Source organism: Apis florea, unplaced genomic scaffold, assembly GCF_048593485.1.
Source record: "Apis florea isolate Af1SG1 unplaced genomic scaffold, ASM4859348v1 contig_3783_pilon, whole genome shotgun sequence".
Taxonomy (NCBI): Eukaryota; Metazoa; Arthropoda; class Insecta; order Hymenoptera; family Apidae; genus Apis; species Apis florea.
This window is the reverse complement of record NW_028256851.1, coordinates 53,821-66,981: the sequence shown is the minus strand read 5'-3', so window position 1 is coordinate 66,981 and position 13,161 is coordinate 53,821. Positions and strand designations below refer to the sequence as shown.

The window sequence follows — 13,161 nt, the reverse complement described above, 5'->3', positions numbered from 1 at the left end:
AAGAAACAAATTAAACATGATGTGATATAATATTTAGTATAAATTTATATTATTATCGATCCATAATTATGAATTACATATCGGCTAGATAAATGTACTAGAAAACCAACGTTTCAAGTTCAGGGACGTATTGAAATATACAAGTCGATAATAAAGTAATAAAGTTAATTCTATATTTTATAAAACAAAAAACTTTATATTTAATGTATATTCTTTAATTAATTGTATATTAATTAATGAATATAATGTAAAATTAAAATTTGTATATTAATATTATGTATTAATATTATATATATATAATATATATTGTGTATTAATATTATTTATTAATATATAATATAATAAAATTTAATTTAATAAAATGAGAAAAATGTATAAAAATTATATAAGAAGTATTTATTAAAAAGTTACACAATTTTCATGCAAAATGATTTTTATGTAAATTTAAATATAAAAATAAGATATTAAAATATATTTAAAATCTTAAAAATATCACAAATTATACAGAAGAAAAAAGAATAAGAATTGCAATGTATTTTATAAAGCAATCTCACAGAATTGTGAGTAACTTAAACGTACATTGTCCGCCATAGAGAGTTAGCGCGCTTAATTATTAACAAGACTGTATGAGCAGCATCGATGAATGAATCCTGTTGCGCAGACCGGTAGCTTTCATTGTAAAAGCGTCGATAGCTACCATATAGTCAGTCAGTTTCACGGGGTGAACGTCGATGCGTGAGTTTTGCCAAATATTCTTTTTTGTATTTAGACTAAGAATTATAACCAAAAAGATTGTGCGATATGATAATACTTGGACAATATGATTAGTATTTTTATTAATGAAGGTATGCTAAAGAATATGCAAAAGAAGAGATGTTTTCGAAACGAAAGCGACGGTCGGTAAAATCTAAAGGGAGCAGGCGTGGACTGCGAGTTCAAGTCGGGCGTGGGGATGAACTCTACGGGGAATGCGAGAGGGAGGAGGACTGGGGCGCTTCCTGTGGTTGGCACTAGCCTAAAAAAGCTCCATAAACAGAATCGCGGCCGAATGTCTTTTCAATGCAACGAAAATGGTGAAGTGTGGGAAAAAGTGGGCATTGAGTAAAAGCTTCGACAGCTCGAATCATGACAGAGGCGTCGGAGGAGTAAGTAATATTACAATGTCTGTCGTACTTTTTGATATTTCTTTCGAAACCTGACTATGTTCATGACTATGGCTTAAATTTTGTATTCTTTGATATCACGTTTGCAATGCGGCACTTGACAGTTCTGTCTGACCTCATCTTACTCATTCTCCTGTCAACATTTTGCATATTTATTAGTTTGCTTTAAGTTCTTCAAATTTTTTATATTTGAAACAATTCTTTCTTCTTGAAAATGTGTCATATTCATTGGATATCTAAAAATTTACACAAGTAAACGTATGATTTCGGTCAAAGTGTTGGTGTGTTATCCTATATTCGTGTAGGGGTGACCGTTCATTCATTAAATCGATGTCAGCGCGTAACATCTGCTATCTTGTATATAACAGCGATTCTTCGCTTTCGCGTATATGTCGGTCTTGCGCGTTTTTAAAATATCTTTAAAGTAATTTCGATCTTATATTGGTTTCAAACTTTTTTATTAAGTAAGAGTTTGTAATAAATAAAATTTAATTTCTTATAAATCTTTTGATAAAAAGATAAATCGTTTGATAAAAATATATTTTTATAATTCTATAATATTATCATAGAATTATAGTTAAAATTAAAATATATTAGTAAATCTGTTCATAATAAATGTTTTTATTTTCCATTAAATAATAACATATATGTGAATCTTATTTTTTTAAATTATTCTTAATATATTCTTAATAAATATATTTGTGTTAAAAGCATAGTAATAAATCAATTTTGTAATGAACTTGTAATATTAACTTTTTTTTTGGCATTTCATTTTTAGTGGTAACTATTTGGTGAGGGTTCGTGCCCAGGTAATGACAAGGGATGATAGTTCAGGTGGTTGGGTTCCTCTAAGTGGCGGTGGTTTAGCAAATGTTTCGGTTAGACGAAGACCAACTTCTTCAGGTGGACATCAGTCTAATAATACTAATGGATCTGGTATTTCTACTACGACTGCCTCTACTACCAACACTACACAATCTGTATCAACTACAAGTATCACTAATGTCCAAAGTCATGGATCTTCTAATAGTTCTCCACCTGGTGCAAAAAAAAGACATGAATACCTTATTTATGGAAAACGCATCACTGATCAATCAGTAATAAACATATCTATCATTAACTATATATTATAATATTATATATATTTAATACATTATAATTTATATATTTGTTGTAAATATAATATATTATTTTTCTTTTGTAGGTTGTTCTTAGTTGTACAATTAAAAAAGATTTTGAATATAATAAGGTAATGCCAACTTTTCATCACTGGAGGACAGGAGAGAAAAGATTTGGACTAACATTTCAAACAGCTGCAGATGCAAGAGCTTTCGATAAAGGTGTTCGTACAGCTGTTGAAGAATTACTAGAAGGTAAATTGTTAATTTAAATATAATATTTATTTTAATAAATTTAATAAAGATGATAATGATAGAATTTTGTATTAATATTATTTTATATTTCATTATTTGTTATTTTATTGCTACTTTTTGTGGAATATGTAAATGGTAAGAATGTTAATTGTATTTTGAATATTATTAAAATTTAATATTTTAATTTTATATAAGTATATAAAAATATTTTCTTTTTCTTTATATTTTTTATAATTCAGGATTGACCAATTCAACATATGACAATTCATTAGATGCTGGTGATGAGGATGTTTTTATGGTATGTATCAAATAAAAATAAAAAAATAGTAATATTGAATTCATTTATTAATATATTAATATAATTTATTTTATAGACTTTAAATTTACCTGTGGAACCGCCAGAATCACGTCCATCATCAGATACTCCTCATGGAATACGAGTGCCCAATTATCAATCCCAGTGTTCAGATCTTCCTGATTCACATAAACCTATTCATTATATTGGTGGGCCATCTATAAAAGTGCCACCATCTCAGCATCCTTTGGCACCAACTGAAGATGTTGGATCAGATAGCTACTCTTATGTGCAGCTCACAACACTTAATCATGAATATTTATATCCTATCATCGGTGATCATAAAGGAGATCGATTAAATAGACATAATACCAGCAGTTCTTTGAAAAAACCAGATATTATAGTATCTCAACCTTCTAAAAATACTATGAAACGTAATGTTCGATTACGATGTAAACATTGCCAAGAATTATATACAGAGCAGCACAATCCTAGAGGATCTTGTGAATATGCACCTGATCCTATTAGACGAGGAATCGCAAAAATTTCGTGTCTGTCTTGTGCTCAGGGTATGTTATATCACTGTATGAGTGATGCTGAAGGTGATTTTGCCCAAAATCCTTGCAGGTGAGTAAAATCTATTGAAATATTTATTTCAATTATTTTTGTTTAGCTTTTTTAAGATTATCTAAATTCTAAAACAAGAAAGTTTCAAAATATACATATTTAAATCTATAATGTATTCAGCAGTTATTTGATCATTAAATCATTTTTTTGGGATGATTTCATAATACAAAATTAAGAATACATTATAAATCAATATTAAATTATACAGTTGTAGTACAGAAGAAGGATGTGGACGCAGATGGTTTGGTTTGGCATTATTATCACTGATCGTTCCTTGCTTATGGATTTATCCTCCACTAAGAGCTGTTCATTGGTGTGGCACGTCCTGTGGCATGTGTGGAGGACGTCACCATCCGATGGAATAACTGGAGGAACCCTTTGATATCTCTGCTCCATACTCGGTTCAACCAACTACTGAATCAACCAATTTTTCTTCATCACGTACTGTGGCTAATGTGTATGAATGTCATGATCTGAGTATGGGTCGTTGTCAGAGGTATCAAAGGGGTAGACAGCTTCCAGTACATGCACTTATCCATCAGCGTCATCTTTGAAATAATTTATTTCAAACAAACCAAAAAAGATATGAGCACAAATTGTCGCATTTAGCTCTGAAACCATGTATATTCCATACATTTTGTATATTTTATTAGCAAATGCATTATTTAGACACATCTGTACATTAAACAATTTGGAATGGACGTCGTTTAGTATTTACTCTGAATGATTGGTCCAATAATATTATCTGGACTGACCAACTATTTGTGATACATGGTGCACACTGTGAGAATTCAGTCAAGAAAAGAGATGTAATTTGTTATTCCCAGTTTGAAAGCTAGTTTTTGTCTTGTATGAAAATGACAAGGAAAATGTTTGCTATATTATAAGATTAAATTTTACCGTAATTGTCAAGAAAGAGAATTATAGAGAAATAAATTAAAAGTTTTTATTCTATTATAAATAAATTAAAAATATTATTTATTAATTTTTTTATACTTCAAATTTCATCAAAAAATTGAAAATATTGAAGTTTTATTATTATAATATTATTATTATTATATAATATTATTTGAATTATTTTCTGTTTTTTTTTTTTATTTTTAAGTAAGATCTTGTATATTATTTGTATATTTGAACCCAGTGTTGATGATGTCTATGTTGTAGTATTTTATATAATTTTTCTACAAGAAATAGTTTGAATTAAATTCAACTTAGTTAACAAGATGTGCAAAATGTGTGTGTATGTTTATATTTTAAATTTTAAATATTTAATAAAAAAAAATACACAGATTTTTAATCTGCTTCAGTAATTAGCACAAACTGGTTAATAAAAGTTAGTTGCACTTTCACAAATATGTATGAAAATTAATGATTAAATTGTATCATGTTTTATCAAAAATATTTATAGTCATTTAAGAATGATTCTGAATATCTAGTGGTAAATAATTTTGTTCACTGACATGCAATTTCGTTTTTAAAGTCTTTTCGTATTGTGCTCTTTGTATCTACAAAATATTAATATTTATATAAACTCTATAGTCAAGTTATCTGTTAAATGGAATTTCTTATGCTACTATGTTGGCACAATGTTAAATGCTAAATAATATCAGTATTTACTATTTACTAGCATGATACTTTTAGTACTATTGATCTTATTGTTACTTCATACATACTGAAGATAAGCTTATAAAACTTTAAGTACATGTATTGTCAGTTTGAGGCTTATGTATTGGAATATACTTTCAGTTTAAAATTTTATCATATTATGTATATATTAAAAAGATAATTTATATTAAAAGATAATTTTATGCAATGTTTGCATGAAATGGATTGTTTACAGATTTAAAATTTTCTATTTTATAATATATTATAGTTTTCTAACATACATATTTGGCATTCTTGAAAAAGTTCTGATTTATTGTATAATTTTTAGTTATTTTTTATAACTATATTAGTACCCAAGAGGTATTTCATTTCATTCTATGTATTTTACAATTATTGAATGATATGGATTTTTTGAAATATATAGAAAATTAAGATATTTTTGAAAGAAATGCAGTTAATTTTTAGCAACAATTCTGTTTATTGATGATTATACATTTTTTATAAGTATTCAATCATAATATGAATTATAATATGTGATTTTATTCAATTTAAGAATTTGAATTATATGTTCAAATTTTAATTTTATTGAAAGAAAATTATTTGAATTTATTAAAATACTGTGAATTAAGCATAATACAAAAATATAGTTGTTTTCTTGCTCATTCTACATGATCATAGATATTAATGCAAGAAAACTAATAATAATTTAAAAAATTAAAAATGACATAGTAGTTACATAAAATCAACGATCATGTTATGAATGTCATAGAATCTTTTTAAATTATTTTTGAAATCAAATTTTTAATAAATAAGAAAAGTGCAACTTTGGAAAAATTAATAAAAATAATTTATTAACAACTTTTATAGATATTTATAGTTATTAAAAAAAAGCAGTTATTGCAAAAATATTTTTTAAATATATATAAAATGAAAAATTAATTATTATTATGAATAATTTTCATTATGCCTTATGTTTCTAGTCCAATAATAATAATGTATTTTTAATTCATTTTTAAATTAAAATACTTTGTATCAAAATTGTCTTGAACTGAAAATTTTAAATGTATCTATAGATCTTGTTTATCTGTATAATTTTGTAATTGATTAATATTATTTCATATATAATGTATTATATATTTAATTTTAATTATATTTTTTTTTTCTTTAATTTACAATGATTTTAATTTTTTTTCATAATTCTTTACTGATTTTATGTGACATAGTTAAATGCTTCAAACTGCATTAGCATAACAAATTTTATCTGCTATGAGTTGATTATTTCATAAAAATACTTAATGATATTAAAATATTTTATCTCTCTGAGCTTTATATTTTTTTTAAATTTAAATATAATTATCATAATTTACAATATATATATAAATAATTTTTAATAATTTTTATTAATAAATATAATATTACTTCTATTGTGTAAAATAAGATATATTTAATATCTTATAATTATTAATTTAAATAATTACAAGTATATAAATATAATAATTCTTTTAATAGAAAAAAAAAAAATAAGAAAATACATTTCATAATCAAAATGCTTCCAACCAAATAATGATTTTATTTTGTTAATAAAAAGATTATATTTATATTTATTTAATAAGCTCAGTGAGATATATGATAGAAGAAATGATATAATTAGACTTTTTATGTTATATTATAAATTGATTATTATTGATCAGAATTTTTCATATAAAAAATTATAGAAAAATACTTAGCATTATAAATTTACAGAATTCACGACAGAATTTTATTTAAAGTTTAAATTATGTAAATATTAAATTATTTACTGCCATAAAAAATTGATAGTTTAATTTTAATATTGAACAAATTTTTTATTTTTATTGAGTCAAAGTATTCCATTAATATATATAATGTAAACAGTTTCTTTCTATATTTAATTAAATATCACGATCTATTTTTAATTATAAATAAGTACAAAAAATTATTTTTTCAATAAGTCCGTTGTGATGACTCATACCAAATGAGAGATACATATGTAATCATTTTGACAATGTAGTTTTGTATAATATTGTGTGATTGAGCGAATGTATTTCTATTTAAATTCTTTTAATTATAAAGTATGACTGTAAGTTGCGATTGATCCGAGATATTACAACGTGTCTATAATTATAGTGATCAATAATGAACAGAAAATATAAATAAATATAGTTTGTATGATAATTATATAACAATGTTGATGATGATAATTATCGACACAGAGACATGTGTGGATGCATAAAAAAAAGTGCAAATTGCGTACGCATATAAATATAGGTAATGAACGTGAGAACGTATGCACATAGAGAATATGTATACATAAAGTTATTGTGAAAGTTGTCAAACTGGGAAAATGCATAAAGGTGCCTGCCAGAAGTGAAAAACGTGAAAACACATTAGTGGCAGTGCTCAAACGCGATCAGTTTGCAAAAAAACTTATAGAGTATTTTCACTGATGTAAATGCTGCAAGATTAACAAATACAATTTTAATTCATGGATTCATTATATCATAAATGTTTAAATCTTGTATCATTGTAATTAAAGATATGTATCATAATCCAAATGTATAAGAAATAAATATATTGTACCATGACAAATGTCATATAAATCAAGTTTGTTGTTCTAAAAGTTTATGAAATACATTAAAGTACATTCTGAAAATATAATGTTTTTTTATCATTCATTAAAAAAATAAGAAAATATAATATTTAATTTATATTACACTTAAATTTTATACATAATAAAGTAAAAGTTTATAATTATATTAATTATATATCTGGATAGAATATATACATATTAATTCAAATATAACATACAAGTAAAATCTATATTAATCTATATTAATGTGGAGCTGGTGTATGACCATCTACATAGAAATTTCTTGTTGCTTGAGGTAGTTCCAATTCTATGCCATCTAATTCTTTTGTTAATATAATTTGACAACCTAAATATATTTTGTTTATTAATATTTTGAATTAAATTAATATTAAATATTAAACATATATTATAATTTATTTTTATATACCTAATCTTGAATTTTCTTTTAAAAAAGGAGCTAAATCTAATAAATCTTCTTCTTTTTCTTCAGCCATTGGGAGTTTATCTGTATAATCTTGATGTACATATACATGACAAGTGGTACAAGCAAGAGATGCTTCACAAGCACCTTCCATTTCAATTCCGTATCTATGGGCTAAATATAATATATTATCTCCCACTTTTCCTTTTACGGGTATTCTTTTTCCCATTTTATCAATAAAAGTAACATTTACACTATAACATTTAATAAATTATATTAATTAAGATACAATAGATTTTATATTTTAATACTTTTTAATATAGTATAGAATTATGATATTTATCTATAATGATGTAATACTCATATATGTAATTTTACCTACATATCAGCTTCTGATTTTGGATCTTCCATTTCATATTCACCAAGAAAGGAATCTAAAAATTGTTCATTATAAATAATTTGTTATAAAATGTTAAACTAATTTGTTTTTAAACAATTTAAACAATTGAAATTTATATTGAAGTTATTTCTATCATATGTAGTAAGTTATATTTAAATATAGCTATACTTACATTTTGACGTATGGATATCGAAATTTGATATTACTATTGTTTGATTTATTGGTAAAAGCGATCTTTGTATTAATCCTTTCCATGTTGACAACTTTGTAAGAAATGTCATTTTCATATATTTTTAATTCTAACTTTTATTACAATTATACCGCGAACATTTTACAAACAAAAGCATTACTTTTATTTCAATGATTATGAGGAACAAAGATAAGAAACTTAATAGAAGAGATAGACATTAAGACATTAAAATAAAGGTTAAGATAATTGTTATTATTGTTTCATATTATTAATGAAATTAAATAAATTTATTCTTTTTTTGATTGATTTTAATAAATTAAATTAAATGAAATATTGGTTTTTTAAAACAAATTTTGATTTTATTATTTGTATCTAAATAAAATTGTCATAGTGTAAGATATATTTGAAAAGTTGGTATTATATTATGCACGTTTTGTTTGTGGTAGTGCATTTTTCAATATATTCGTATGCGACATGCGACAATATATTGAATTGACAGGTGTTTGATGATAGAATATAGTATTACGTTTTTCGTGTTTTTTTTTTTAACTTTATTACCATATTATTACCGTATTATTCATTTTTTGTAAGTGTTTTAAGATTCTAGAAAATTGCCAGCGATGCAATGTATCAAGTTTTCATTAGCGGATACCGTTTGGCCGAAGTGTCACACGGCAAGCCCTATTATGTTTACTGTATTGAGGTTTTGGAATCAGAAAGTGGTATTCGATATTTTATCGAGAGAAGATACAGCGAATTTAACGCATTACATCGCACGGTACATATTTTATTTTTATTGCAATTTTAATACTTGTATTAATATAATTTTTGTTATATAAAAAAACATCAAACATATATCTAAGATTATATAAAATCTTATTTTAAGATTAACAATTAATTTTTATTTTTAATTTTAATTCTATTTTTTAAATATAATATTGAAATAATAATATATTTTCAGATATTTTCAGATATATATTGATAGTTATTTTATATAAGATACTACTATAGAAATATAGTTAAATTGTACCTCTGAGAGATATAATTTATATGTATAAATTTCATGTTATAGAGAAAGAAAAAAATAAGATATATCTATATTTTTGTTTAATATCTTTTTTACTTTGTGTAAACAAAGATAATGTTTCTTTTATATTTTCTTTTTCCATTCAATTTTATTTGTATAAGTAGCCTAAATCAATATTCATGAAGATATGTATATTACAAAATATTAAATAGTATATGCAAATATATAGATTATATATAAATATAGATTGTTATATATTATATAATATATATAATATCTATTTATATCACAAATTATATTTATACAAATTAAATCGTATTGAAATCGTTTTTGTTGTAACTAAATTTACACATAGTAGTATCTCGAAATTTATTTCAATTAATCATTTTAATTTCGCTTAATCAAATTTTTTAATATTGCATGTATAATTAATTAAAAAGAATAAAATTAAGATAAATTTATTTTGTCATACAGTATATTTTTTCAATAACATATGATTAATCATATTAATAACGCGTTGTTTCATTAGTGTTTGAGCGATATATGATTTATGTAGTTGGAAGTTCTTTGTATTGACTCACTATAAAATACTACATTTCACAATACTACATAACTATATGCAATTAGCATTTCCGATTTCTTTTAGAGAGCAATTGGATTGCTTAAAAATCGCGAGCGAAATAAGTAGTAAAAGTATCTAATAAGTGTGTATACAACATATTAATTTGAAGTAATGTTCCAGATTGTAAGTTATAAATATATATACATATATATATATATAAAACATTTACTGTTATATTAAATTCATTTTTATTAATAAAATTATTAATAAAATTTTGAAATTTATGAAATTTTTATATAAGAAATTTACTAGATTCATTCAAAGTTTCTTCTCTATGTTAGATAGGATAGAAATTGTTTATTTGTTAGATAAAAGATAAAAATTTTAAATCTAAGAATATATCATTTTAAATAATATAATATATAAATTTTAATTTATTCACTTAAAAAAAAACAAATTTTTTTTTTAATATAAAATTATATACTATGCATAAATATTTTTATTTATTTTTAATATTAATAAATTATTCGATTGCAACAATATTATTATTTGATTTATTTTTGTTATTTATAGGATAAAATTGTAATATATATAAATATATAAATATAATATGTACATATATAGACATATATATATATATATATAAGTGCTTAAAAATTAATAGTATATATGTACATGGATTTAATATACATGTGCATATATATACTACGAAAGTTTTTTCTAATATTTTTTTAAATAAAATAATTAAAAATTATTCGTAAAAAAATTTTTTAAAATTTAAAAAAATTGGGGATATGGTATATTAATAAAATATTATGCATTTTAAATTTTATTTTTTTCTTTCTATTTTGATGATTTATTTGTTTTAATGCATTAATTAATGGCATTTCATCAAAATTATTATTATTATTATTATTAACATTCATTTTATTTCATTACAGTTGAAGAAAGAAAATGCGGAAGTTGCTCCGTTTCCGCCAAAAAAGGTAAGAAATTGCCAGCCAAAAGTGCTCGAGCAAAGGCGAGCCGCATTGGAATTGTACATTCAAAAAATGTTAAGGCTTTCAACTACGAAGCAACAGGTTCTCAATTTTCTAGGCATAGAAGATCGAACATCAGGTGTGTCATATAAAAAGTATGTAGATATTTATTATTCTTTTTTTTAATATAAATAATAAATCTATAATTATGATTATAATCAAAATATTAAAATTGAATATATAAATTTTAAATAGCTTATGAAAAAAGATAAATTTTAATTTTTATAATGATTTATAATTATTAAAATTAATATATTAAAATAACATTTACTTTTTTTTATAAGTTTAAATATTTTTTGCATGCTATTTTTTCGTATCATCTTAACATAAAAATATTCTATTTCAGTACGTTTCAATATAAGGATACGGAAGATTCGCAATACGTTGACACCAGTGCTTTTAGTCATCAACCTGTGTTAACTTTCCATTATGATCCATACGTTGAGTCTGGTTCTATGTCGAATAGTCTTCCAGATATAGTGATTAATGGTGTGCTTTCCGGAATATATAAGTCCTGAGAAGCTTACCTTAAGTTGCATATAGTGATATCTCCCATGAAAAGTATTAAAATAGTATATTTTATGGGAAATTTCAGCTCTCTATTATAAATCGTATAAAAATTAAGGAGGCCGTTTTTATCCATTATTTTTATCTCACAAAAGATAAAACGGTGGGTGTATGTCGATAAATATACACATATGAAGAAATAAGTGCTTCCATTTTATACATATTCTAATGTCTTTAATTTCATTGTCGCTATATACAACAATTTCTAATCTCTTTTCAATTAAGAAAAGAAGGAAGAATTTACAATCTTTTGCGTTTGAATCAATCAGTCATTATTTTCTCAATCTGCGATATATTTAGATAACAAGAGTAATTTCTTATTAGTGTATTCAAGATATGCGAAAAAATATACGCTCTGTTATATTTGAATCATCGTCTTGTTTATTTCATCTCATTATTCTCAGAGTTTACATTATTTGTGACATTCATCTTAATTCTATTTAACTTTACTGGATATTTGGATTGTAAATGTAAATGTAACTCATAAGCGGATCTCTTGCGGTATTTCTTATTCGCATTAATTCGTTTACTACCGTTTAAAGGAAATCACGGTCACTTAAAAATCCATCATCGATATATTTTATTTTCCGATAGATAATAAAGTATATATCGCGATAGCATTTTTTCCGCATCGATAGGACAGCGTTCATTCATTTTCTTATGAGATGATATTTTTTAAGCAACTATTAATATCGAATGATAATTATTATCATGAAAAAAAAGAACACGTTTTTAACTGATTCCAATCAGATATACAACGCAATGATATATACGCTTCTTCTTCTTTTTTTTTTTTTATTTTTTCGATTTTATCCATTTTTTGTCGCTGCTGCTGATAGGCAATTACGCGATTAGCAAGTGATTGATATAATGCCTGATTGTGAATAATTATAGCCACGAGATTTTAGTTTGTCTCTGCCTTTGATCGGACCTATTTTAAATCTGTCTATAGAACGCTAAATGGGCAGAGATATGAAAATGGTGTGAATTTCAGGCGGTGTAATTCATTTTGGTCCACTGGATCGGGCATGTTTGTCTTGCACTCGACGCGCAGTTTTTTTGTTTTCGATGGACTTTTTTTTTTTGCTGAAAAATAGGAAATCTCTTTTTTTTCGGTTTCACGGTCGCGACGTTTTTCTTTTCTTGCATTATTATTATTTTTTTTTCTTTAGAAAAACATGGAAAAATGGTACACATGCAAACCGGAAACGCCGTGACAACGGTAGTAATCATATATGTATATTCGCGATAGTAGGACCTTATTTTTGTATGTACAACTTACA

General features: G+C 24.2%; 3 protein-coding genes across 5 annotated transcripts; 2 read left to right on the top strand and 1 right to left on the bottom strand.

Moving 5' to 3' along the window:
* Nucleotides 1-912: 912 nt before the first annotated feature.
* Spred (Sprouty-related protein with EVH-1 domain) lies at nucleotides 913-6,235 on the top strand. 3 transcript variants are annotated; one of them, XM_012495250.3, is made up of 6 exons: nucleotides 913-1,145; nucleotides 1,942-2,260; nucleotides 2,368-2,536; nucleotides 2,776-2,834; nucleotides 2,911-3,458; nucleotides 3,667-6,235. In XM_012495250.3, the coding sequence occupies exons 1-6, from the start codon at nucleotides 1,126-1,128 to the stop codon at nucleotides 3,821-3,823; spliced, it is 1,272 nt and encodes a 423-aa protein (XP_012350704.1). In that variant the 5' UTR covers nucleotides 913-1,125; the 3' UTR covers nucleotides 3,824-6,235. The 3 variants fall into 3 exon arrangements, with proteins under 3 accessions (XP_012350704.1, XP_012350705.1, XP_086771543.1); XM_012495251.3 differs by having other exon boundaries at nucleotides 950-1,145; nucleotides 2,809-2,834; XM_086915417.1 differs by lacking the exon at nucleotides 913-1,145 and adding an exon at nucleotides 1,305-1,627.
* A 1,540-nt stretch (nucleotides 6,236-7,775) lies between these two features.
* On the bottom strand, nucleotides 7,776-8,921 carry Fdx1 (Adrenodoxin-like protein 1, mitochondrial Ferredoxin 1). Its single transcript, XM_003691069.4, has 4 exons — nucleotides 8,665-8,921; nucleotides 8,475-8,526; nucleotides 8,099-8,346; nucleotides 7,776-8,017 (listed from the first exon to the last, which is right to left on the bottom strand). Exons 1-4 carry the CDS (start codon nucleotides 8,777-8,779, stop codon nucleotides 7,914-7,916), a joined length of 519 nt encoding a protein of 172 aa, XP_003691117.1. The 5' UTR covers nucleotides 8,780-8,921; the 3' UTR covers nucleotides 7,776-7,913.
* LOC100869897 (sorting nexin-24) lies at nucleotides 8,898-12,247 on the top strand. The gene is made up of 3 exons (XM_003691061.3): nucleotides 8,898-9,460; nucleotides 11,213-11,406; nucleotides 11,658-12,247. The coding sequence occupies exons 1-3, from the start codon at nucleotides 9,308-9,310 to the stop codon at nucleotides 11,827-11,829; spliced, it is 519 nt and encodes a 172-aa protein (XP_003691109.1). The 5' UTR covers nucleotides 8,898-9,307; the 3' UTR covers nucleotides 11,830-12,247.
* The last annotated feature ends 914 nt before the right edge of the window (nucleotides 12,248-13,161 follow it).

Coding starts and splice junctions, on each gene's coding strand:
- Spred (XM_012495250.3), top strand. CDS start 1,126: ATGACAGAGGCGTCGGAGGA. Junction 1,146..1,941: donor ATGACAGAGGCGTCGGAGGA/GTAAGTAATATT, acceptor TTTCATTTTTAG/TGGTAACTATTTGGTGAGGG. Junction 3,459..3,666: donor TTTGCCCAAAATCCTTGCAG/GTGAGTAAAATC, acceptor TAAATTATACAG/TTGTAGTACAGAAGAAGGAT.
- Fdx1 (XM_003691069.4), bottom strand. CDS start 8,779: ATGAAAATGACATTTCTTACAAAGTTGTCAACATGGAAAGGATTAATA. Junction 8,347..8,474: donor CCAAAATCAGAAGCTGATAT/GTAGGTAAAATT, acceptor TAAATGTTATAG/TGTAAATGTTACTTTTATTG. Junction 8,018..8,098: donor AAAAGAAAATTCAAGATTAG/GTATATAAAAAT, acceptor AAATATATTTAG/GTTGTCAAATTATATTAACA.
- LOC100869897 (XM_003691061.3), top strand. CDS start 9,308: ATGTATCAAGTTTTCATTAGCGGATACCGTTTGGCCGAAGTGTCACAC. Junction 9,461..11,212: donor TTAACGCATTACATCGCACG/GTACATATTTTA, acceptor ATTTCATTACAG/TTGAAGAAAGAAAATGCGGA. Junction 11,407..11,657: donor TCAGGTGTGTCATATAAAAA/GTATGTAGATAT, acceptor ATTCTATTTCAG/TACGTTTCAATATAAGGATA.